The following is a 23827-nucleotide window of genomic DNA, read 5'->3' as shown; positions in this document are numbered from 1 at the left end:
CTTCCACAAAGGTCTTTATGATTCGGAACAAATGGTAATTACTGGGAGAACAGAGTGGATATGGGACACATTCAAAATCTGCTTCATAGCCATTTAACTTTATAAGGTGTGGGTAGGAGCATTATCGCAATGGAAAAGCACCACACTGGCCGACATTCCACGTCGTGTTTTTATTATTATTATTATATTGCATTATTTTCAATTAAGTTTTCAAAATAATGTGTCGTGATTTCTTTCTTTCTTCCTTGTTCCAAAATGATTTCTTTGGGATCTCAAAAACAGATATCATCACCTTTCATAATTTCGACCTTGAACTTTCGGATGGTGGAAAGTAGGGTAAGAAACCGAAAACTTGGTGAATGAGAAGAAAAGACAAATGGAACTTTTAAGTCATGTTTACATATACGTTGAAATAGGAGTCTGTTAACACGGAGGCTATTTAAAAGCAGTAGTAATTATAATAAAAGAAGTAAAATCCATAAGTCATATGTTTATTGTTTCAACTTGTTTCCATCAACAACAGTCGTATCCAATACTCCTTCAGTCTTAAAAACCAATAATTGCTCTTTTGTTGCTGTAAATATCAGTCTATTACCATCTCACGATTTACATTCAATGCATTTAGATAACAACTCTTTGAAAGTAGAAATTAAATGCATTTTTATGTATAAAATAAATATACACATAATCCATTTATAAAAGTATTCAACCATTTTATACAAATTATCCTTTACCTCATTTGGTACACCCGAACATTCACTGCACTGGATATAAGTTATTTTTCCCCCTTTGTTCTTTTGCAATACATTATTGTATCTCATGAGATACATTGTCCATAAGGTTTGTTTTGTGATCCGATATATTTGGTCGAGCTTCGTAAGTGCATATTGTTACGCCATGCCTATGCCCTTCTGAATATTCACCTCGTAAACCAATATAGTAGACTTTTGTCGTGTCTCCTCCTCTGCTCGCTGGAAAATGGATACTAAGATGATACACGGATGAAAAAGTGACAACTCTGAAAAATATATATGAAAGATACCAAAATTATCAAATAAATGTGCGCATATCACTATTAAAATACATTTTATGGAACTTAGTAAAATTCCAAATACAGCTTAAGGTTAACCTTCACTGTAATATGAGGGGAGTCCAATAAGTTATCTACTTAGACAGGAAGGAATGCAGATAAGCTCACCTGCTCATCACTGTTTTTCGATGTAGTCACCATGGAGGTTTGCACCGTCGCCACTTAATGGGCAGCGAATAAATCCCAGATAAGAAATAGTCTTTGACATGGCCTGCAAACCACTGAGAAACACTGGAAGACTGTGTACGGAACTTCTTCGGGGTGGAAAATCGTTGTGTTTCCACTGCATGGACTCTTTCTTGTTCTCAGAATCCCAATCGTGGATCCATGTTTTGTCCCCTGCCACCAGTTGAGAAAGTAATTTGTCCTGTTCCTCCTCAAAGAAGTCCAACAAGTCTTGGGACAGCTATGCGGAATAACACAAACACTCTGCTCACAGCCACTGCGTTGCTCCCACTGACCTCAAATTGCGCAGCGGGGTTCCCCACAGTAGCCTTGGCGCACGTGTCAGACGTCATTACGTTCCGCCTCTCCTTTCCTGTCTACGTAGATAACTTATTGGACGCTCCTCGTATGTAACAAAAATTAAACAATAATATAGTGTGTCCGAGAAGTCCCATACCATAAGTTTGCATATCACAGAGAGTAATGACATTATAGTTTTAGTTTGTTTATTTAGTACATATTATAGTCGAGTACCTACATATACAGATGGTGATAAGAAAAATGGAAACACCTGTAGTTGGCAACACGTCAGATGTATAGGTTGGCAGTGGTGTCGTGGTGCTCGCAGCGCCGGACCGTTGGTGGTGGTGTGTTAGGTCGGTCTCCATACTACGTCAGGCCCAGTGGAACAGCAGTGTCCAGTGGCTGTAGCAGACGGAGGTAGTGTAAAATGGGAGACCTCTCAGATTTTCAAAGAGAGCAAATTGTTGGTGCGCGGTTATGTGGAGTGAGTGTGACGGCAGTGGCTACTGTGTTAGGTGTGTCGCGTGGGACAGTGTCGAAGGTGATGACGGCCTACACAACACACGGGAAAATCACATCGGGGAAGCGGAACAGTGGGCGGAAGAAAATCATGAGTGACAGGTCACGCCGGGTATTAAAGCGCATTGTCACGCAGAACCGTCGTGCCACTGCGGAGCAAGTGACGGAGGAACTCAATCAGCACCTGCCCCACCCTGTTTCGACAATCACAGTCCGCCGCGAATTACATAACATGAACTTACGGGGTCGTGTTGCACGGGCCAAACCGCTCATCAGGGACCATAACGCTTTCGCACGCCGCAAATGGTGCCGCGACCATGCAACTTGGACCGTTGAGGACTAGAAACGTGTGATATGGTCGGATGAGTCATCCTTCACCCTATTCCCAACCACGGGCCGTGTTTATGTGTAGAGAACGCCCAAAGAAGCTTATGATTTGCAGTGTCTCCGCCCAACTGTGAAACACGGAGGCGGCTCGGTGATGCTGTGGGCCGCCATATCATGGTTTTCATTGGGTCCTGTGGTCACACTTAGCGGTCGAATCACTGCCAACGATTATGTCGCAATTTTAGGAGACCACTTGCATCCTATGGTCCGGATGTTGTTCCCGGATAATAACGCCATCTTCCAGGATGATAATGCACCCATTCACACAGCTGTCGTTGTTTCAGCGTAGTTTGAGGAACATCGGGATGAAGTTCAACACCTCCTCTGGCCCGCCCAATCCCCAGATCTCAACATAATTGAACATCTGTGGTCCGTCTTGGAAACACGACTCCGGCGACGATTTCTACCTCCATCCTCTCTCACAGAACTGGCCGATGCCCTGCACGAGGAATGGTGTAAAATTCCACTTGCTATCATTTACGACCTCTATGCCTCCATCCCACGTTGCATCAAGGCTGTTCTGAAGGCGAAAGGTGGCCCGACACCATATTAATCTGGTAAGTTGCAATTTCGTTCAGGTGTTTCCATTTTTCTGATCACCATCTGTACCAACTATGTATCCAGTGGACCTGCAAGTGCTCTATCGTGCTGTACACACGATGTATGCGTCTCCATGTCCTTGACATGTTGCGGAGTATCTAAGGAGTTATCGTTGGAAAGGCTTCCTCCACACTTTCGCAGAATTCGTCATCTGTCTTGTACCGACGATGAGAGACATGACTTCATTATTTCCCACAGTGAGTTGTTTGGTGTTGTAAGGTCTGGGTTTCGTGGGGCCATTTCAATGGGGATGGAGATGTTGGGGAACCACGCCCAATTCAACAGCCTGGGAATTGTTCATGAAGGAAGTCATGACCCGAAGAGCAAATTGCGGGGAAGCCCTGTCCTGCTATTACTCACACACGACTCATTATTTCCTTCTCTTGCAGCTAAGTATTAACCACGTTTGCAATACGTGTAAATAAGAATGCTCATATACCGGCATTCGTTAAAAAAAAAAGTTTAAAAAGTATTGTAATTTTATCCCGGCTCATATCGTTAACATGAGGCGGGTTTCATTCAAACTCTTACACAATGAGGATTTTTCTTAAATTGGAAAACCACATTTCTTCTATTTGAACTCGATATATCGCACATTCATCTGAAAAATAACACTCGTGAGTGAGACACAGCTGTTCCATGTCGTTATTAGATAATTCATTCACACACATCGGTCTGAATGCTTACGTTAGTTGGTTGAACTGAAGTTTAACGTCTCTTTCAGCAACGAGACTATATAAAATGTGGACCTATAGTTTAACGTAAAATCCAAACTACATAAGCTCCCGCGGTAATTGAACCTGGGTCTGCCGCATCAAAGGCGCGTACGCTATCCATATACTCATGAGGGAGTTCTAATGCTTTCATACGAAAATCTTTTTCTAGTATGCTCATGCATTGTTGAATACGGTATATTCAGTTCAGCTGCTCTTTTGCGAAGCTATTTAGTTGGAGACATTACAACTGACAGAGCGACAGCAGTACATGCTTCCTCATACGTCTTCTTACGTTCCCTACGTGACCTATCTGCGACACATTCTGAAGCAAACGCACTTTTCTCCCAATCAAGTAAAGCTGTTTTAGGAGGTGGGTCTTTGCCAACGCGATCTCTAAACGCAGTCATTGTACCTGTGTCTTTGTTTGCACTATGTGTGGTCGTTCGTGCACCCACACACACATGCAACTAACCGTTCCTTAACTGTGTAACTGCAACCTCTCAACAAAAAACATGACTCACAACTGAAATGTTCCATGTGATCTAGAACGCACGAATATCAAACAGTGCTGTCTGTGGCCATGAAAATAGTGTTACCAATACCACAACTAAACCTAGTTGCATTGTTCTTTGCGATGATCAAACCTAAGGGTTTCGGGACTTCTCGGACACCCTATATAAAACGAAAAAAGATGTACAGAATTTTTGGATTAATAAGCTATCTTAGAACTGAGTGCATCATATTAAACAGCTTAGAAAGTCTCCAGTATTGAGGGCGTTGAGCGATTAAGTACCTAGATTTATTTATGCTAAAGAGTCGGGTGCTATTTCATATGTCGCGTATTTAAAAAATAGAAGAGTAAAATGAACTGCAAACACTGCAAAGCATAGGTAAACCTTATAGTAAAAATGAAAGTACAGTTTGTTACTGTAGTGGGAGACTACATTGAAAAAAAATAAAAAGTACAGATAACTTCAGTTCATCTTTCATAGATGTTTAGAAATTAAATCAGTTCGGATATTTACTGGATGCCCTTGTGAAAGACTAAAAAGTAAAATCGTGGCTTTCCCCCAAAAAAGAACATCAATAATTGTTTTCTTACTTTGTTGAATATTCTAACAATCCCTGTGGATCTGGATGTAACTCAAATTCCTGGTCAGCTTTCGTTCTAGCATCGTCAAATGTCATATGAGGCCTATTTTTGAACCTGAAACAAATAAATTAAGCTCACAATGTAAAATCAACGTAGAGATTTCGTGATTAATCTAAACAAAAGAAAACAAAAAAGACCGATGGAAATGTAGGCTTTCTTCCAGCTTTACCTCTTTACCTTTCAGTTTTATTTCACGCCAACAAAGACTAATTTTTTGTTCTTTTGAGTTTCTTTTAACCTCCGGGCACCGGACCAGAATCCCCATCAAACACGAAATTGCTAATTATTTAGGCATTTGAGACTTTACGTAAACAATGAAGATATTTTACTGAAAAATTGATTAATCGAAATACAGAATTGTGTATTTTCAGATTTCAAGATTTAAATCTAGAATAAATCACCATTTATTTTTTATATATTTGCTGAGAAGTTCATTCTTTCTTTTTTTCCACTTTCATAAATTTTCCCCATAACATATTAGACACTAACATTATGTACAATATAGAATTACCTAATGCACGCCCAATTTCTTCTAATCTAACTGTAAACTTATGAAAATCAACTTTTGTAGTTTGTTTTCTAATATCTTATCAGAAAGAAAGTGTAAATTCTTTCACGAAACTGATTTACAGAAAGCTATTAAAATAAAGAAAACACCTTCGTATTGCAACATGTAATTTTTGTGAGTTAGCAATATTGAACATGCAGTACAATTAATGTGGCACAACTGAGTGCAGAACTCAATCACACAATGCGGGACGATCTGCTATAATGTTGCCAGACTAGATCTGCATAATCTCAACATCCACGGTAGATTTCTTTTGTTTTCTCTCCTTGTTTTCAATATGTACGAGGTGCATTCAAATTATAACACCTCCATTTTTTCTTAGGACTGACAGCAGATAGAAACGTGCTGTTTATTTTAACATTTGTTGTCAATGCGTGATAGAGATGGCAACACCGAATGGCACACAGAACTCTAGCTGCAGCAGTGAGAATGATGACTGTTTTTGATACTTACGATACTCGTCGTTTTATCCATTTGCATGGTGTAACACCGCTTGAAATTCATCGTCACTTGAGTGAGACATGAGATGATTGTGTCATGAATGTGTCTAATGTGCGTTCATAGGTGCGACAGTTCAAAGAAGGGAGAACGTCGTGTGACAACTGCTACCGCTCACTTGTGATTCTTCATGTATTTAGGGTAGTAAACACGGCATGAATAAGAAACGATATTAATCTCTCTATCTATCTATCTATCTTACTGTCTCAATATTCCAGCCAACCTCAAATGAAGGAGCAGTCCCCTGAATATTCCCCCTTGACGGCTAGTATATCAAGACAAGTGTGAACATCCAATGTAAAGAACTGATTATAAGACGCACTACAATATGTAAAATAAGTTACTTAATTACCACGCAAGGACATGTATATACTATTGTAATGGAAATCATGTACAATGAATAAAATTGAGTATTACTGTATTGGAGCTTTCGAAATTAGAAATGAACACATTGATATCTCATATTAACATACAAAGCAGATAACATCAAAATGATAGAATATAATAATAAACGACCTTCCTTATTCATGAACTGAGCTCAGACATTAGATATTGTTCTTTAGTGCGCTATACTTATCTTTTTCTAGCAAATAGTGGCCTTTCTAAATTGATCAAGGAAAATATTTATAATCTGATGTGAATGTACAGGTTTATATCGAATATCGGATAATGACAGTATGCACTCGTGCAGCTACAATCGCACTATCCATCAGGACCGGATTAACCCATCTGGAGGCCCAGGGCTAGAAACAATATATGGCCCCTGCTGACTTCGCCTAATACTTTTCTATGAAATTCAGTAGGAAAGTTAAGGAAATAGGTTTCATATTTTTGGTCATATTTTATTTTATGATAATGATTGTATCTTTATGATTCTTTTTAGATAGCCAGTTGAGATTTTAATCAGAGGAGAGGCCCGGGGCTAAGGCCCTCCTAAGCTCCTCCTTTAATCTGGCCCTGCTATCCACTGGTTGGGGGAGAAAATGGATTGTGGTAGCTGCTTCCGATCCTCTTCTTGCGGGAAACTCAAGTCCACGGCGCTATTATGTAGGAATGTCCACTGATCGTGGCTCACTGCTTACGGCAAAATCCTCACTATTAAGTCCGTCGTTGCCAATGTTTAATTTCAGTGTGTACTCCAATGATCGCATGTTTTGCGTTGCATTTTGCAGACAAGATTTAAATTCACTTCCCGCTGTATCATTGCACTACAATACTGACACGAATGACTTTCTGATTTAAGAGCCATTTCGGGGCTATACAGAGAATAACTGTAGACTGTACTATTGCACTTTAATAGTAACTACTTACGCAGCATATTACTGCCACAGCCTGCTACGGGGCAATATGCTGTTATATGCGCGAGTCATGATCTAAGAGATTGACGTGTAATACACATCTAGAATCAGGAAGCGACTAATTGAGCCAGTTGCGGCCATGATTAGGGGCAGGAGTTTTTCGCAATTTGAAGTTAAACATTTCGCATTTTAAGTTAAAAAATTCGTATTTTGTTGCATTTTGAGATATAACATTTCTCATTTTGTCGCTAAGTTAATTAAAGCTCTAATATAGGCCCAATATAAGTAATAAACAATAATATTACTTAGAACAATGAAGTTATTCTTTATACAGTTACTAACAACAAATTACTTCTTTCTTCTTTTACAAGTCCAAAAACTTAAAATACACTTGCACAGTATTATCACGATTGCCATCACAAAACATTGTATCAGCTATACACCAAAAACAATGCAAAAATGGGAAAAACATACATACAATACATTAGCGCAGTATCTTACTCGCCTGCAACTGATGAAAATTGCAGCATGATGCAAGTTTCCACATTTTCTTTAATTTGTACGCTTCTATCATTGATTACCAAACTGTATTTCGATAATAATAATAATAATAATAATAATAATAATAATAATAATAATAATAATAATAATTCACAATTAGTATTCGTTATCGGAAGCCATATTGCAGACAGGCACAAGTTACTGAAATTTCAAATTTCCTCCTCTTTTTTAAATTATAAACTTTCTTTTAGCGTACGTATTCCACGAAAACATTGAAGAGAGGATTTCTGATTTGTTATCACGACGCTGAATGTTCCACACAAGCCCGTATCCACGGGGTTCTACGGGACCGGCCCTCCTAAATTTTTACTGCGCCCCTTAAAACTTTCATGGTAGGCTTGCAAATGAACTATAATATGGTTGAATCGGGCCCCCTAACTTCTACCACCACCTTCGCCCCACCTTCTACATTTTTGGGCTGACTACGGGCCTGGTTCCACATTCCACAACTACCAGCTATGAACCTGTAACGGAAGTTAATAGTAATCAGCGTTGCTAATTGCAAAAGGAAAACGTTGCTTGTAAAATTGTACTTTTTATTTTTGTATTTTAACAACTGAAATTGACATTTTAATAGTTTCGCAATTTGTCGCGTTTTGCTTCATATTTCGCTCAAAATGTCAGTTATCGCATTTTGTCGCGACTTCAAAATACCTATTTCCTTACTCAATTTGATGTAGTTCGTTGAAAAACCAACTCTCGGTTTTATCGGAAAACTTTCGCGATTTCGCAACTTGCGAAAAACCCCTGTCCCTAACTATGATGAATCTACGATGGCTGCTCGCTTCTAATTGGCGGATTGGCGGATGTGATGTTAGGGATAGTCCAAATTTGTTCGTAATTTAAGGTAAAAATCCGCTTATTTCGTCGGAAGAGAAATGTTCTCACAGATAGAAACAGTCTGTCTATTGCTCTAACTGCGTAGTTTAAGAAATTATCTTATCGTTTGGCGTCAGCAAGTCCGCGGCGAAAGAGTCTAAGTACAGTCGACCAAAAATGTAGTGTCCAAAGAATATGAACTGAATAAAACTTTTGAACTTTTTTTTTTTTTTTCTGAGCCTCCAATATGACGGTCTCACAACATACCAAGACAAACTCGGCCTCGCGTAAGCCGGTCTGACGACATGATCGAACGAGTGGAGAAAGTTGTTTTGGAGGATCACCGAATAAGTGTCGAGTACATCGCCTCCAAAGTTGCATTTCCGTGGGATCCGTGACCACTGTCGTCAGACTAGCTTGTGCAAGGCCGCAATTGTCTTGGTTTGTTGTCACACAACGTTCTGCTTTCTTTGAATTGTCGTACCCACGAACGCACATAAGACACATCCATGACACAATCATCACATGTCTCATTCAACTGACGATAAATTTCAAGCGGTGTCACACCAGGCAAACGGAGAAAATGAATGTTTATATGGCGTTCTTGTAATGGAAACGTCGCCATTTTACGAATGTCATAAGTATCAAAAACAGTCATCACTCTCACCGCTGCTGCTACAATTGTGTGTGCCGTACGGTGCTGCCATCTGTCACGCATTGACAACGAGTGCTCGCATATTAAAAAAAAAAAAAAAAAGCAAATTTCTATCTGAGAAACAAAACTGAAGGTGTTATAAGTTGAATACACCTCGTATGGCGAACACACACAGTTTTTTTTTTCGTTAAGCATGGTGTAGGCTCTGTCCTTCCGAGAAATTTCATGGTATTTCATTGCTCTTAAAGGATGAATTAATAACATGACCCGTACAGATGTTGTTTCTTAACAACGATACAGTCTTCGCCAACACAGGTTTGTTCAGGCGTTGTTTGAGGAACATAAAACTTTATACCTGTCCTTCTAAACCCTCCAACTTAAACATATATGGTCAATATTAGAGCAGCAAGTCCAGCACAGCCTTCCTCTTTCATCATCGCGACTCAGTGGTATACTGCATGAAGAATGATTCAGTATTTCGTTGAACATGATCACGAGTTCACGTATGCCTCAATTCAGGGACGAATATATGCAAGACTTCAAGCCAAAATGATCAATCTCTGTATTAATCAGTTAATTTTCATTTCATTAAGATGTTTCCATTATTATGGTAACTATCTGTACCGCAACTAGAGAACTGGTTACCTGAATAAAACTAATATTATAGAACTCTATCCTATTTCATGGGTTAGGAATATATCAGGTTTTACAGCCTTCAACTTTTAATATGGCTGTTCAGAAAGCGGACTGGATACCATAGTGGATAATACATCGATACAATCAGCTGGAACTACGAGTTCAATTCTCGGTCCAGTTGTAACTTCCTTTTATCTTTTAATTTCAGTAAAATTCGCACTTACTGAGGAATTTGCGTGGTGTAAACTTGGTTATTTCCTTCGTTTATCACATATACTTTTAAAACATTTAGTTTAATTTTACTGTCAAATATTATTTATTAGAATATTAAAAACTCTTAAAATTATTTAGTTTTAAATATTAACTTTAGAGTTATGTCAAATTGGAATCCTTATACCAGCGTTTCCCAACCTTTCTGAACTTGCGGCACACTATGTGTGTAACTTGAATTGTCGCGGCACACTCATATATATTATTATTTGTGAATATAAAATATCGTGGTATATTTTTCTGTGATAACTGATCTCCTTCTCACAGAGAAAAAGGTCAATAACTGGTTTCCCCCCCGTGTAAATCATTATGCTCATTTTTCATTTTAATTTAAAAATAGAAAATAATTGCAATGAACTATTGGACTTAGGTTTTTAAAAATACTCTTTCTTTTTCGAAAACTGTATTCAAGGTTTCATTAAGGAAGTCACTAAATAACGAACGAAGAAACAAATCTCTTTTACTTTTAAAACACAAATATAGGTAATTTGTATGCATGTTCGCTTTGTAGAAAGAATTGAATGATATTTTAAAATTTCAAGTGACGAAATAGTCTGCAACAATAAACAAGCAATAATGATCATAACAATGATAACAAATACTTTTTTGAACATTAAAAATGTACACGGTAACATGGTATGAAACTTAAAATTGTGGTCTAATAGTAGAGGTTCACAGTAATGTAAAACACAAATGTACATTTTTCCTTATGTCTTGCAATTTTATTGCCATAGAATTAATAATTTTGTTTCGCTTTCCTCGCGGCACACCAGCAGCCCATTCACGGCACACCGGTTGGGAAACGCTGCCTTATACTTTTAAACAGCAGTGTTGAATAGAGTAATAATCATTTAAATATATATATATATATATATATATATATATATATATATATATATATATATATATATATATATATATATATATATATATATATATATATATATATAAGATGGACCATTTATCTCGATACGCCCTTGTAAATTTAAAGTTACAATGAATTTAAAATTTGACTTATTTCAAAGGACTTTATTTTGAAAAAGTATTTAGGTAAGTATCACATCGAATCACAGACATGCAGATCAAATGTCTTTTTCAATAGACATAACGATTAAATTATTATTTACAGCAATTTGATATCCCAAACTATTCCGGAGATATGGAAAAATAATAAAATTGCTTAAAATGGCGTATTTGTGGGAACTTGTTAAAACATTTTTGATTTACTTTGCTTCTTGACATTACAACATTACTTTATGATAGCTGTAATTACATCGAGTTCTCGCAATTACATAATTTTAAGCAGTGTTGCAAACTTTAATAGTTTTTACTATATCTCCAGAACGGTTTGGGGTATCAAATTACTGTAAACGGCATTGTGATCTTCCCAAATATTGAAAACCACCTACGCAATTATACGAGGTACTTATCTAGGCAGTTTTTTTCGAAATAAAGACTTTCGAAAAAAAAAATAACATTTTAATTCTCTTATAACTTCGTTTCAAATACGTCATATCATGATCATAGTTTTAGACCAGTGATTGCCAAACTATCGATCGCGAGCTGCTAGTAGCTCGCCGGAACATTTTCGGTAGATCGCGTTAACTCTCCGGTTGGCTAACCTTAATTCCTCCACTGAGCTGACGTTAACGCCAGGGGGCGCTGACGACAACAACTGCTTGTTCCTCCCGCGCAACTGCCATTATCAGCATCATCTCACTCAGGTAGCTCAGAAGCTTCGTAAGTTTGGCGACGCTGTATTAGATACTAAAGCACTTTGGATGCACGTTGCCCCGTCTGTCTCATTTGCATTATTACTGCTGTAGAGGTCACTAAAATTTGGATGTTTGTGATACTGTATTGTCCTTAGTTTGCAACACTGAATAGTAAATGAAACGTTAAAAGTTTTCATTTAAAATGTAGATTTGAAATATCTGATAAAGTGGTGTAGTGTTATTTGAAAAAATACAACTTTACGTTGGGTTGGCAACATTGTTAATTTTGTAGTATCACAGAGTATGCCAAACTATGGCCCCCTACTGATATTTGCGTGGCACAAAATTTGAGAGTTTTTGTCAATTAGGTTAAAAGTTATAAGGGCGTATCAAGATAAATGATCCACCCTGTGTATATAATTGCTCTAATAAGGAAAGAGAAAAGTTTATTATTATATGGAGAGAAAGAGAAAAGTTTATTTTTTGGGGGGGGGAGGGAAAGGGGCGGTAGTTCAGTGATAGAGAGCTCACCTCTGGTACGAAAGGTCCCGGACCATGTGAATTTGTGGTGAACAATTTAGTGTCTATGCTTTTTCCTTGAGGTTCTTCCGTTTCCTATAAAATTCTAACTTTACCAATTCTATCATACTCATTCACTTTCAATAATTATCTGTCTGCTTCAGCCTACACAGCATAAAACTAAAAGATTTCACTTTTCGTTTTTATAATTGATTTTTGACATACACTTTTATAAATTATATCTTCCTATGTCATATAGATTTTATGTTTTCTACATCAATGTTACATGTGTAATTGCTGTTGTGAATATTTCTATTTTCGCTTAAATTTTTGTAGGTTGTAGTTTCGGTTGTACAAAGTCAGTCATGAAAATATACATAAATAATTAAATCATGAGAAAGCAAATTAATTAAATCGAAAAGAAACCCTACTTACAACCTAATTTTATTAGGATGAGATTCGTCTTCTCCGCCTATCAAAATTATGCCTTTCAGTTTTACATTTCCTGTGAATCTAGAAAAAACAGAAAAATAATAATTAAATAAATATTGTAAAGTTGTTCAATTGCTCATAGATGCTATAGGATGTACAGGGTGTCCGAGAAGTCCTTCCCTGAATACAGAAATTGATAACTCAGGCTAGAAATAAGATAGAAATATGAAACTGGTGTTGAATTGTTTACAAACTATAAAAGTTTTTTTCTGTGTTAGGTTTGTTCTGTTTTACCAAGTCTCAATTTTTTTTTTTTGTTTTAGGTTTGTAGTACGTAAGTAAGAAGCCCAAGAAGCCATGCCAACCAACCAGGAGAAGGCACAGTGTGTCCTGTGGTACCATGAGACACGATCACCAACCACGGTGCAGAGACAGTTCCAGACAACATTTGGGAGGACTCCACCTGATGTCAAGAGCATTAAAGCCTGGTATGAGAAGTTCAAGAACACAGGGTCGGTTGCTGACCTTCCGAGGTCTGGTCGACCAAGAACCTCAGCAGACACGGTGGAGGCTGTGCGGCAGTCTTTTCTGAGAAGTCCTAAGAAATCGGTGCGCAGGGCCTCACGTGAATTACAGATGCCAAAAAGCTCTATCCATGACATTTTACACAAACGTTTATTGTTTCGTGCTTACAAAGTGCAACTCGTTCAGGCCTTGTTGCCCGACGACGGTACACGTCGATATGACTTTGCGGTCGAAATGCTATCACGTATTGAGAACGATAATGGTTATCTCAGACGAATTGCCTTTTCCGACGAAGCGACATTCTTTGTCAGTGGAGTAATGAATCGCCATAATGTACGCATTTGGGGTTCAGAACCCCCCAGGGAGGTCAGGAAGTTCACCAGAGGCAGTCCAAAGGTGAATGTTTGGTGCGCGTTATTGCACGATCGAATTATCGGGCCATTCTTCTTCGCTGAGGATACCATCACATCTGCAGTGTACCTGGATATGTTGCAGCTGTATGCTGTTCCTCAGCTGCTTCAGTATCGCCCCGATGTCGTTTTTCAGCAAGACGGTGCACCACCTCATTGGGGTTTGGACGTCCGTGCCTATCTCGATAGGACATTTCCTGGGCGATGGATTGGTCGTGATGGACCAACAGCTTGGCCTCCACGCTCTCCTGACATAACCCCATTAGACATCTTTTTATGGGGTTATGTCAAGGATGAGGTCTACCGAACACGTGTACCAGATCTTGAAACCCTGCAGCAACGAATAACCACAGTCGTTGCATCGATCCCTCCAGTGATGTTGGTTAATGTGTGGATGGAAATTGAATATCGCCTAGATGTGCTACGTGCTACAAAGGGTGCTCATGTGGAAGTGTACTGATGTGACCAAAACTTTTATAGTTTGTAAACAATTCAACACCAGTTCCATATTTCTATCTTATTTCTAGCCTGAGTTATCAATTTCTGTAATCAGGGAAGGACTTCTCGGACACCCTGTATACTGAATAATCAGAATAAAGGAAATCTTATCTTGCATGCAGTGAATTAGAGATTAATTTAAACTGTTCCGATATTCGCTGATATCTCTTTTTTCAATGACTCCTATTTGCTGCTAAATTGGTGGCGTGGATGTGGGTTTCTGCCTTCTAGTAGAAGCTTTCAAAGAAAAAAGTAAATGATACCTTCAGTTGTCAAAACTGTTGGACTTGACGTGTTCAATTAATTCGTTACAGAGACAGATTCTGTATTTTCACACTTACCGATTTATTTTTAAGAGGCCAAGTCAACATAATTTTGAGAATGAATATTTCATTTACTTTTCTCTCTGAAGGCTTGTACTAGGAGACAGAAATCCACACTCATGCCACCAATATAGCAGCAACAAAAGTAATTGAAAATGACATCAGCGAATACCAAAACAGTAAATTAATCTCTGAATCACTGGTGGAAGATAAAATTTTCTTACTTTAGTTACGCTGATTAACTAAAATTTAGCTTTAAAGTGTCCTAGGATTAATCTTAACAAAATATAGCAAATTGTATCTACGCTACAGTAAAATGTGAAGATACTTTAGAAATTATAATGGATTTATCTTATATACATACTTATACCGTAAAGTAGTCACATCAAGCAGACAAGAGACTGGTGTAGATAAAACGTAATGTCAAACAACATTAAAAGGCTTTCTAGGTTTAATTCCTTATGATCTCAAAGGTATATTTTGCTTTCGGAATTGAGGGGGTAAAGGGGGGAAGAAAGAAATAAAACAAAATATGTCTTTATTTTCGTAAATATTGTAATCAGAGATACTAACATCAGACAGAAAGTCTCTGAAAGACTTTTAATATCCTTTGTCTACTTTTTATTTTCTACAGAACATCAGCAAGAAGGAATATTGTTATCCATAATTATTAAAAATTTGGAGTAATGTACTGTTACTCTTATTGTTATTGTAGTATTATAAATGGGCTATTGTCAATAAAATGGGTAGGACTGTAATTTTTTTTCTTTTTTATTTAATGAAAAGCATAGTTATATATCTCTTCACCTACATCAGAATACAATATGTCTGGAACGGAGAGGTTGCATGCTTAGCCACTGGAGGATGAAGTGCTCCTTGTCCCTTCTGCCATCGTCATTGTACCTATTTTTGATAGTATTGTTAATTAAGTTATTTTTCATAATAGCAGCACAAAAGGAAACATAAATAGATTAAATCAGTAAAAAAGTACACATGCACAATATTCTTCATTTAAGAGTCAATTTAGCATGTTGAGTAAAGAAAAAAAAATATGTATCATACTCACGGAATATTAAATAGCAACTCATCATCCACATCGCTTTCTACAAACTGAAACGAAAAGAATACAGTTTTCAAACTATTATTTATTTCATGTACTGAAAAGTGTGTACATTTAAGTTTTCTTAAAAAATATTAATATTCTTACTGCTGCAACACACGTAAAACCTTTCTATTTTATGACAGGAACAGAACGAACATAGGTATATGTTTGATTTCTTTTGAAAACAATTTCTAATCTTAAAAATATGACAAAGTGGTTTCTTGCTATTTGTTGTTCCGAAGATTATTCAGATACGCATATCAGTCAATCAATATAATTTTAAAAATTAAAAATAAATAAATAAAATAGCTCCTGCGTCAGGTTTGAAAAAACCCGGGTATTTTTGAAAAAACCCAGCCCACCTGGGCCCATGTGGGTTTTTTCGGGTATTTTCAGGTTTTATTAGTTTTTTCGGGTTTAATTGGGTTTTTTCGAAATATTTCACTCTCTTTGGGGTAAAAATGTTAAAATATAATCTACATTTCGTGAGTGTCATTGTCACAACTTGCAGCAACTTTCTATTCACTGCTGTTTTGAAAAAATTGCCGCCATTTTGAAATTTTATATTGGATCGCCGAAAAAATCTATACAGCAAATTTAGAATGTCCTGTGCTTCTACCCTCAAAATATCAACTTAAAAAGTCCGAAAATTGCACCTTGTAGTATGGATACCCGCTATTTTGAAAAATGGACGCCATTTTGAAAGTTTATGCCGCCAAAATATATACAGCTAATTTAGTCTCTCGTGCTTTTACTTTGCAAATTTCAACTTGAAAGACCTAAAATTGCGCTTTGTAGCGTGGATATCAGCAGCGGCGCAAATTTGTCTTCAACATTGGGGGGACGGGTAAGACGGTGTATATATATATATATATATATATATATATATGCGATGTACAAAATATTTATGAAGGCGAAAAACAATGCTAAGGAGGATTACCCATGTCGGTCCCGGCGTCCTCCACAAGGGACATAAAATATGACGACATTATTATTGCTTTATAACTTTAAAATCCGACCTGCAACATTGAAAACTGTTCACAAGGGATGATCCAAATATGATTATTCCCTGTAAACAGTTTTCAATGTTCACAGTCTGATTTTAAAGTTGTAAAGCAATAATAATATCGTCATATTTTATATCCCCTGTGTGGGACTCCGGGACAACATGGGTAGGGGAGCAGAGTTGTCTTCAACATTGGGAGGCGGTCAGATTTGAGGCTTATTCTGGGAGGTATCAATTTCATCTCACTTTCCTTTGTGACAGTTGGACACAAATCATCACATTTCTTCCTAAAAGACACATTTCCAATCGGATTATTGAGGGGGACAGTTCCAAGATTGTAGGGGATATGTCCCCATCCTCCCCCCCGGGATTTTCGCCAGTGGATATCAGCTATTTTTTTTTTAAAAAAAGCGCGCCATTTTTTAAATTTACGTTGGTATGCTGCCAAAATCTAAACAGAAAATTTAGAATGTCTCGGGTTTGTATCCTGAAAATGTAAAAGACCGAAAGTTGAACACTGTGTGGTAAAGGCAGACAAACTAACAAATGTAGATCGAGTCATCCTAGGAGCCTCAGTGACGTTCGCCAAATATGAATACCAAATAGCTATATTAATTTAAAACAAAGACATAATTCATCAAAATGTCTTAAATATTTTTCAACGTAAAATAAATTGTCTTATTGTTGAAATTCACTTTCGATGCTTTGTGTATTCAATTACGGGAATTACCCGAGCACTTGTTGCAAAACTGTTCTTTTCCGAAAATTAATTTAAAACTAACAAAGATAGGCGTATAATTCATATTTTATAAAGTAAATGTTTCAAAACGTCTAAAATGAAATAAAATATCCTCCAGCGTAAAATAAATAGATTTATTGTTGAAGTATTCACTTTCGATGCTTTGTGGGTTCAATTGCGGGAATTTCCCAAACACTTCTTTCACGACGAGTTTTCCCTGAAAATGCAGCTTGCTTTACTGTACATCGAAACTTCCATTAATACTGAAGTTTGAATGCAGCACTTGAAATAGTAAGCGTTACGTAGTCTTGGGAGCTCCGAGCATTAAGCTTCTTAATTTTGACAAGAATTTTTACGTTATTGCTAGTGTTGATTCTACAGAATGCTTATTTGAAGGCTAGCAACAAATGACTGAACTTAACTGTTGTTGGAAAACCAAATTTTACTGAATACTTTTGTTACCATCAAAGGTAAGAAATAATATTAATAGTTTTACTAATGTATTTACATATTTACTGTTAGTACCGGCACCTATGACCTTAAACCCGTCAACATATGAGGGATAACGTTCCTCGGCGGCGCCGAGTCAGGAAACACACTATTCACGGAAAGTATTTTCTATAAGCATAATCCGCACATTAATTTGCTCTACTATTATCTCAAGCCAAGGTGAGGTTTTTAATTTATTTATTTATTTATTTATTCATTCAGTGCATTTAGAGCTTTATAAAGGTCTTATGTTGAATATTGTTGTCTATCTTAATATGAAAGCATATAATTCGCCCAAAGAAAGTTTAAAATCTGACAAAAATAACTTTCAATGTGATCACCTTAGTTGTACCAATAATACACTAACAAAAAAGTCAAAAACCCAGGTGGGTTTTAAGATGTTTTTTTTTTCAGGTAGGTCCAACCCGAAAAAACCCCGTGGGTTTTTTCGGGCTGGACCCACTTGGGGAAACCCTGTCCTGCGTTCGGAAGTTTGGTTTCTTGTTATACGGTGAACCTTGCAAACCACTATTTACATTACTCTGCAAGGTAATGCTTTTATTCCCGGTGGGAGAGTACAAAATTTTAACTTTACGATCATTCAGTTTCATTATTCATCCGTCTCTCTAGCTACGGATGTTAAAGTAAGTATATATATTATAAAAAAATCGGAATTGGCTATTGAGATGTATAGAACACATTATAATAATAATAATTAAAGCTAACTCGAATAATGTTCGTCTTTTATTTTTTATTTATTTTATTTTATTTATTTATTCACTTTCCTTTGGCCCCAACGAGCTAATGCTCACATTAAGGGGCAGTACAATCTACTACGTACATACTTCAATAATAATATAACATGACAAGATATGTTTATCATAGACTAAAAGAGACAAAAGAAAGAAAAAAAATAAAGAAACAATAATGGAAATAAAGTACAATTATATATATATATATATATATTAGGGATGGCCAAAATTTTCCGGAATCCGGATTCCGGAAATTTTGTTATCCGGAATCGGAAAATTTACTTTCCGGAATTCGGAAAAATTCCGGAATTCAGTAAAATTCCGGATTTCAGAAAAAATCCGGAATTCGGAAAAAATCCGGAATTCAGAAAAAATCCGGAATTCGGAAAAATTCCGGATTTCGGAAAAATTCCGAAATTCAGAAAAATCCGGAATTCGGAAAAATTCCGGAATTCGGAAAAAATCTGGATTTTAGGAAAATTCCGGATTTCAGAAAAATTCCGGAATTCGGAAAAATTCCGGAATTCAGATAAATTCCGACATTCGGAAAAAAATCCGGAATTTAGAAAAAATTCGGAATTTTTCCGATTTTACTCTCCGGATTCCGGAAAGTAAAAATTCTGGAATTGGCCATCCCTAGCTAGTAGCTGTTAAAAGAGAAACACAATAATGAATATATATACTGTATTAGTTTCTTGTAGTTGGATATGTCTTTATCACTTACGTAGACAATTGCTACTGCAGTTATTTACTGCTTTATGAGAAGGTCTTATTTTCACACACAAAAAAGTCGCCGGTATGTCTCAAACATTATCGCGTTCCGATCTGCAGCTGCTCCAAAGCACTGCAAACTACTTTTTAACCAGGCGAAAGGCAGTGAAGCAAAAGAAATCTCAACAAATATTCTAATAACATTCGCTTATTGTCAACATACCTCAGTGAGCGCAGAAAGTGCTCGTACACCATGCATACTTTATATTGAAAACAGCTAGCATGAGAACGGGAGGAAAATATATATATATAACCAGAATTAAGACTACACATTCATACATTTTATTTCCATATACAAGAGAAAGGCCAAACAAAGACAATCACTGTTTTGCTCAGAAGAAAAGAGAGAATTCCTTTTTTGTAAACGCAAAAAGTCACCGTACACTTATGATTGAATTAATGCTTATAAAGTATATTACGTTATTTAATATTTTGTGGGATTACCCTGTGCGTTAATGATTGTCTGTAGTCTTCGTGGCATTGATTTCACCTGTAGTAGTTCGTAGTTCTGTAGCTTCGGGACTATAGAAGTCAGTGGAGAGCTTTTGTGAACGCGGCATTGAACCTCCGGGTTCCATAGGCCATAGAGTTAGTTAGTTATTTAGTAGCTTCGGGACTGATTATGTCCCATTCTTCTTGAATAGCTTTTCTCAGGCCTTCTTTAGTAGAGAAGCTGTGCCTTCTGATTCTTGTCACCAGAACAGACCATAGATGTTCTATGGGGTTCATGTCTGGGGATTGGGGAGGTGTGCGAAGCTGTTTCAAGGTATTATAGAGTAGCCACAATCGAGTATTTTCCGCTGTATGTTTGGAGTCGTTGTCTTGCTGAACAATAAATTGTTTTCAAGAACCATCTTCTGCGCACTAGTATGGAGATTTTCCTTTAATATGTTAATATACACTTTGTGGATCATCACTCCATCGATAAAGTGGAGACGACCCACTCCTGAGGCACTCATACAACCCCAGACGAGCACGGACCCTCCTCCGTGTCTTACTTTAGGGACGAGATTTTGAGGATTCATCTCTGTATTCACCTTGCGTCATACCATACGCCTCCCATTGGATTCGATAAGATTAAATTTACTTTCGTCCGAAAATATGACCCTATTCCAGAAAGAAGCCTGATCCCTTATCTTTATACTCTTTTTCAAACTTTAGTCTCTTTATACGATTTGTCTTGTTCACCCATAACATTTTCCTGGCTATCCGACCATGATACCCTGCAAATATTCCGCACTGTACTGGCTGATACTTTAACACCGCGTGTTTCCAGATCCGTTGCCAATTGCACAGCACTACTTTTCGGAACCTTTTTTCTTTCCCTAATAATGTAACGTTTATCTTGTTCACTCAACACTCTTGGTCTTCCATTTTTTTTTTTTTTTTTTTTTTTTTCGCACAGTGATAGAAACATTATACATCGCAATTATTGTTTGTACTGTTGAACGAGGTCTGTCTGCAAGGTTTGCTATCTTTCTCAAAGATTTACCCTTCTTATGCAATTTAATAATTACTTTTCTTGTCTCCTCATTTGTTTATGTTCGGTTGCTTCCCATTTTTACAGCCCACCGTGCAGTTTTTTCACTCCTATTCACAACTAAACTCATTCTGTTATTCGTCATGCTATAAACAGAGGTGTATAATCAGGTGAATACTAGTGAACCCCAGTTGTGGTATCTTTGTTTCGTATTCGTACGTCAGGTGTACGATCTCTTTTTGCGTCTACTCTATACACTTTCTACGGAATTTATTTACTTTCTGACCATTAAACTTGTCTTCGTGGTTCTTTATTGATATATTCATAAAGCTTAGTTTTCATTATTCATATTGTGTGTGTTATTACACTTCTTAAATTTTCTGTTTCTTTTTCGCAGGCATTCTCGTTTCAATAGCATAGGTGTACGAACACTTTCTGCGCTCACTGTATGTACAGTAAATACAAATTTATAATTTTTGACTTTACGAAGTATACAATGTAATTGTTCAATAATTAACATAAGCAGGCATTCATTAATTTATATTAATATAATAATTAATAAAACTAATAAGCGGGTGATTGATGACTCAGTGGTAGAGTTTTCATCTATGGTATTCTAACCCAGGACATGTGGGTTTTCGATGGCTAATTTTGTGTTCGAAAATTTTTCCGGTGGTAGGCCTACTCTTGGTTCCCTTTCTTATATTTGTTTCATCATCACTCATTAACGAATTTAGTTTATCAAAACTGTATAGCCATATATTCATTCTGTCCGTCAGTGAAACAAACAGTCTCAAGTACTATCTGATGGATTACCATCAATTTTGGCCACGATGTACAGAGTCAATAGTTAAGAATCGAGTTCCCTGATGAATGTAATATTCAAACCGGAAGCGGTACAAATCAACCATTTCCGGTTTTAACGTTAATCATTATATAGTAAATATGGTAATAGATAGCGAGAAACGGTTTCCAGTAATCGACATATATAACATTCATGTAGATAGAATGTTACCCAATTTGTGCATCTGCTGAAAATAATGAGCTTAGGTATTTAGAGAGCATTTTCCGCTTTAGAAAATGTGTGCTTGGTAAAGAATGTAGAGAATTAGCTGAGTCAGGCACGTAGCTAGAATATGGTAATAGGAAGGGGGCGTCTGTCACGAAATACTGTGGTTATTTACCAGGGGCTCAAACATTCTAAACTATTTTATTGGCAACATATATTGGTTCGTTTAGCCAATATTTCTAATGGAGGGATGATATGAAATACTGTGGTTACACACCAGAGGCTCGATCAATCTAAATATTTTACTGACAACATACCCATATTGATTGGTTAGGACAATAAAATGAGGATATATTAGTAAGTATTTTAATACGAAGCTATGAAGATATCTCGAGTAAAAAATTATAAAAAAGTATTGAAAAAGATATAGTCTTCCGAGGTCATTCGAACGGTGTCGAGAATTTTGCGTCTGGGAAATTTGCGCCCTACCTCAAGAACAAGGAAAATTGCGCCTGCAATGTACCTCCACCGGGAAGTTTGAGCCCTGCGAAATAAAAGAACCTATTCGAGCTTACGCATTTGCTCGGAAGGGCTGACATTACAGCATAAACAATCCCCCCCCCCCCACAACCATGCCATTTGTGATTTATTTCATTGTGGCTATATAAGGGGAGAATAAACTTCAATATAAGCCAAAAGAACACAACGGATCAACGCAATCACTGCTTCTTCCAGAGATGATTTTGGGGGAACACTGGCCTCCCCAGAGCTCTCAAAGTGCCCCCTCGGAGGAGACCAAAATAATACGTCTATAATATAATAATAAATAGAATAGTACCAGCAGTGACCCCCTCCGGAATACTAAGTGTGCCCCCCGGAACATTTTTTCTGAAAGAACGACTGAACGCAATTGTGTGTTTAAAGTGTAATTCCAGCAAGTAAACACACTGTACATAGTTTTCTTGATAATATTACTGGACTGATTTTACATTCACTTTACATTTTCTTTTCTATATTTTGTGTCCTAAAAAGCCAAACAACTCGCAAGGATTGTGAACAGAGATATCTGGGTAGAGCCAAACAGCCTTTTGTAGATTAAATTATACTCTTTGATTATATTAATAAATAATTATATATCAGTCATTTATACTTTTATTGTAAATTTTGTAGTATAATGAAAAATTGTATTTGTATGGATTGCCCTTTAGTGAACTAAAATTGTATTTTTTTTCATTTGTTCGGAATATTATAACGGCTGGAGTAACTCACTGAGACGATGAGAGGCAAGCCTAGTTCAAGTGTGAGTGGAAGTTACTTTACACAATACAAAAATAAGTTGAATTGTAGGGCGCTAACATCCCAGTGTAAATATATAGCCGGCGCATTTTCCCCTCTTTTTGCGGTAGGGCGCAAACATCCCAGTGCAAATATATTGCGAGCGCATTTTTTCCTATTTTTGTGGTAGGGCGCAAAATTCTCGCATTCAAGGGAAATATAATGTCCGTGAAGTTGACAAGCCACTTATGTCAGACTCGAATTTCGACTTTAAACGTCGCTAGTGCTATGTTAGTGTTCGATAGTGACGCAAATCGTTAGCACTCCACAGATAACGTGTGCTTTTTAAATAATGGATATGTCTTCTAACTGCATGCCAACACGCCCACTTCTAAGAATCATCTCAAAAATGAGGTTAACCGTTAGAGCAAGTAAGTGCTCATTAGTACCATTAACATTAACGTTAATGCCTCCATTGTACGGCCCTTTGAGTAATAATTACACCACGTATAGTCTCAATGGGTCCCTATATTCTCGCGAACAT

At 37.0% G+C, this 23827-nt stretch overlaps 1 protein-coding gene across 1 annotated transcript in view; it reads right to left on the bottom strand.

The window, feature by feature from the left end:
* Window positions 1-475: 475 nt before the first annotated feature.
* The window catches only part of LOC145685089 (PITH domain-containing protein GA19395), a 32661-nt gene continuing 9309 nt past the window's right edge, over window positions 476-23827 (bottom strand). The window contains exons 2-5 of the mRNA XM_081757434.1: window positions 15727-15770; window positions 12908-12985; window positions 4883-4987; window positions 476-1018 (exon numbers count right to left, since the gene is read on the bottom strand). Coding sequence (XP_081613560.1) covers window positions 808-1018; window positions 4883-4987; window positions 12908-12985; window positions 15727-15770 — 438 coding nt within the window. The 3' untranslated portion in view covers window positions 476-807. The remainder of the gene's footprint in view (window positions 1019-4882; window positions 4988-12907; window positions 12986-15726; window positions 15771-23827) is intronic.

Source organism: Thermobia domestica, chromosome 1, assembly GCF_964235325.1.
Source record: "Thermobia domestica chromosome 1, izTheDome1.hap1.1, whole genome shotgun sequence".
In the NCBI taxonomy this organism is placed as follows: Eukaryota; Metazoa; Arthropoda; class Insecta; order Zygentoma; family Lepismatidae; genus Thermobia; species Thermobia domestica.
The sequence above is the reverse complement of the archived record's forward strand: the minus strand, read 5'-3'. Positions and strand labels throughout refer to the sequence as shown.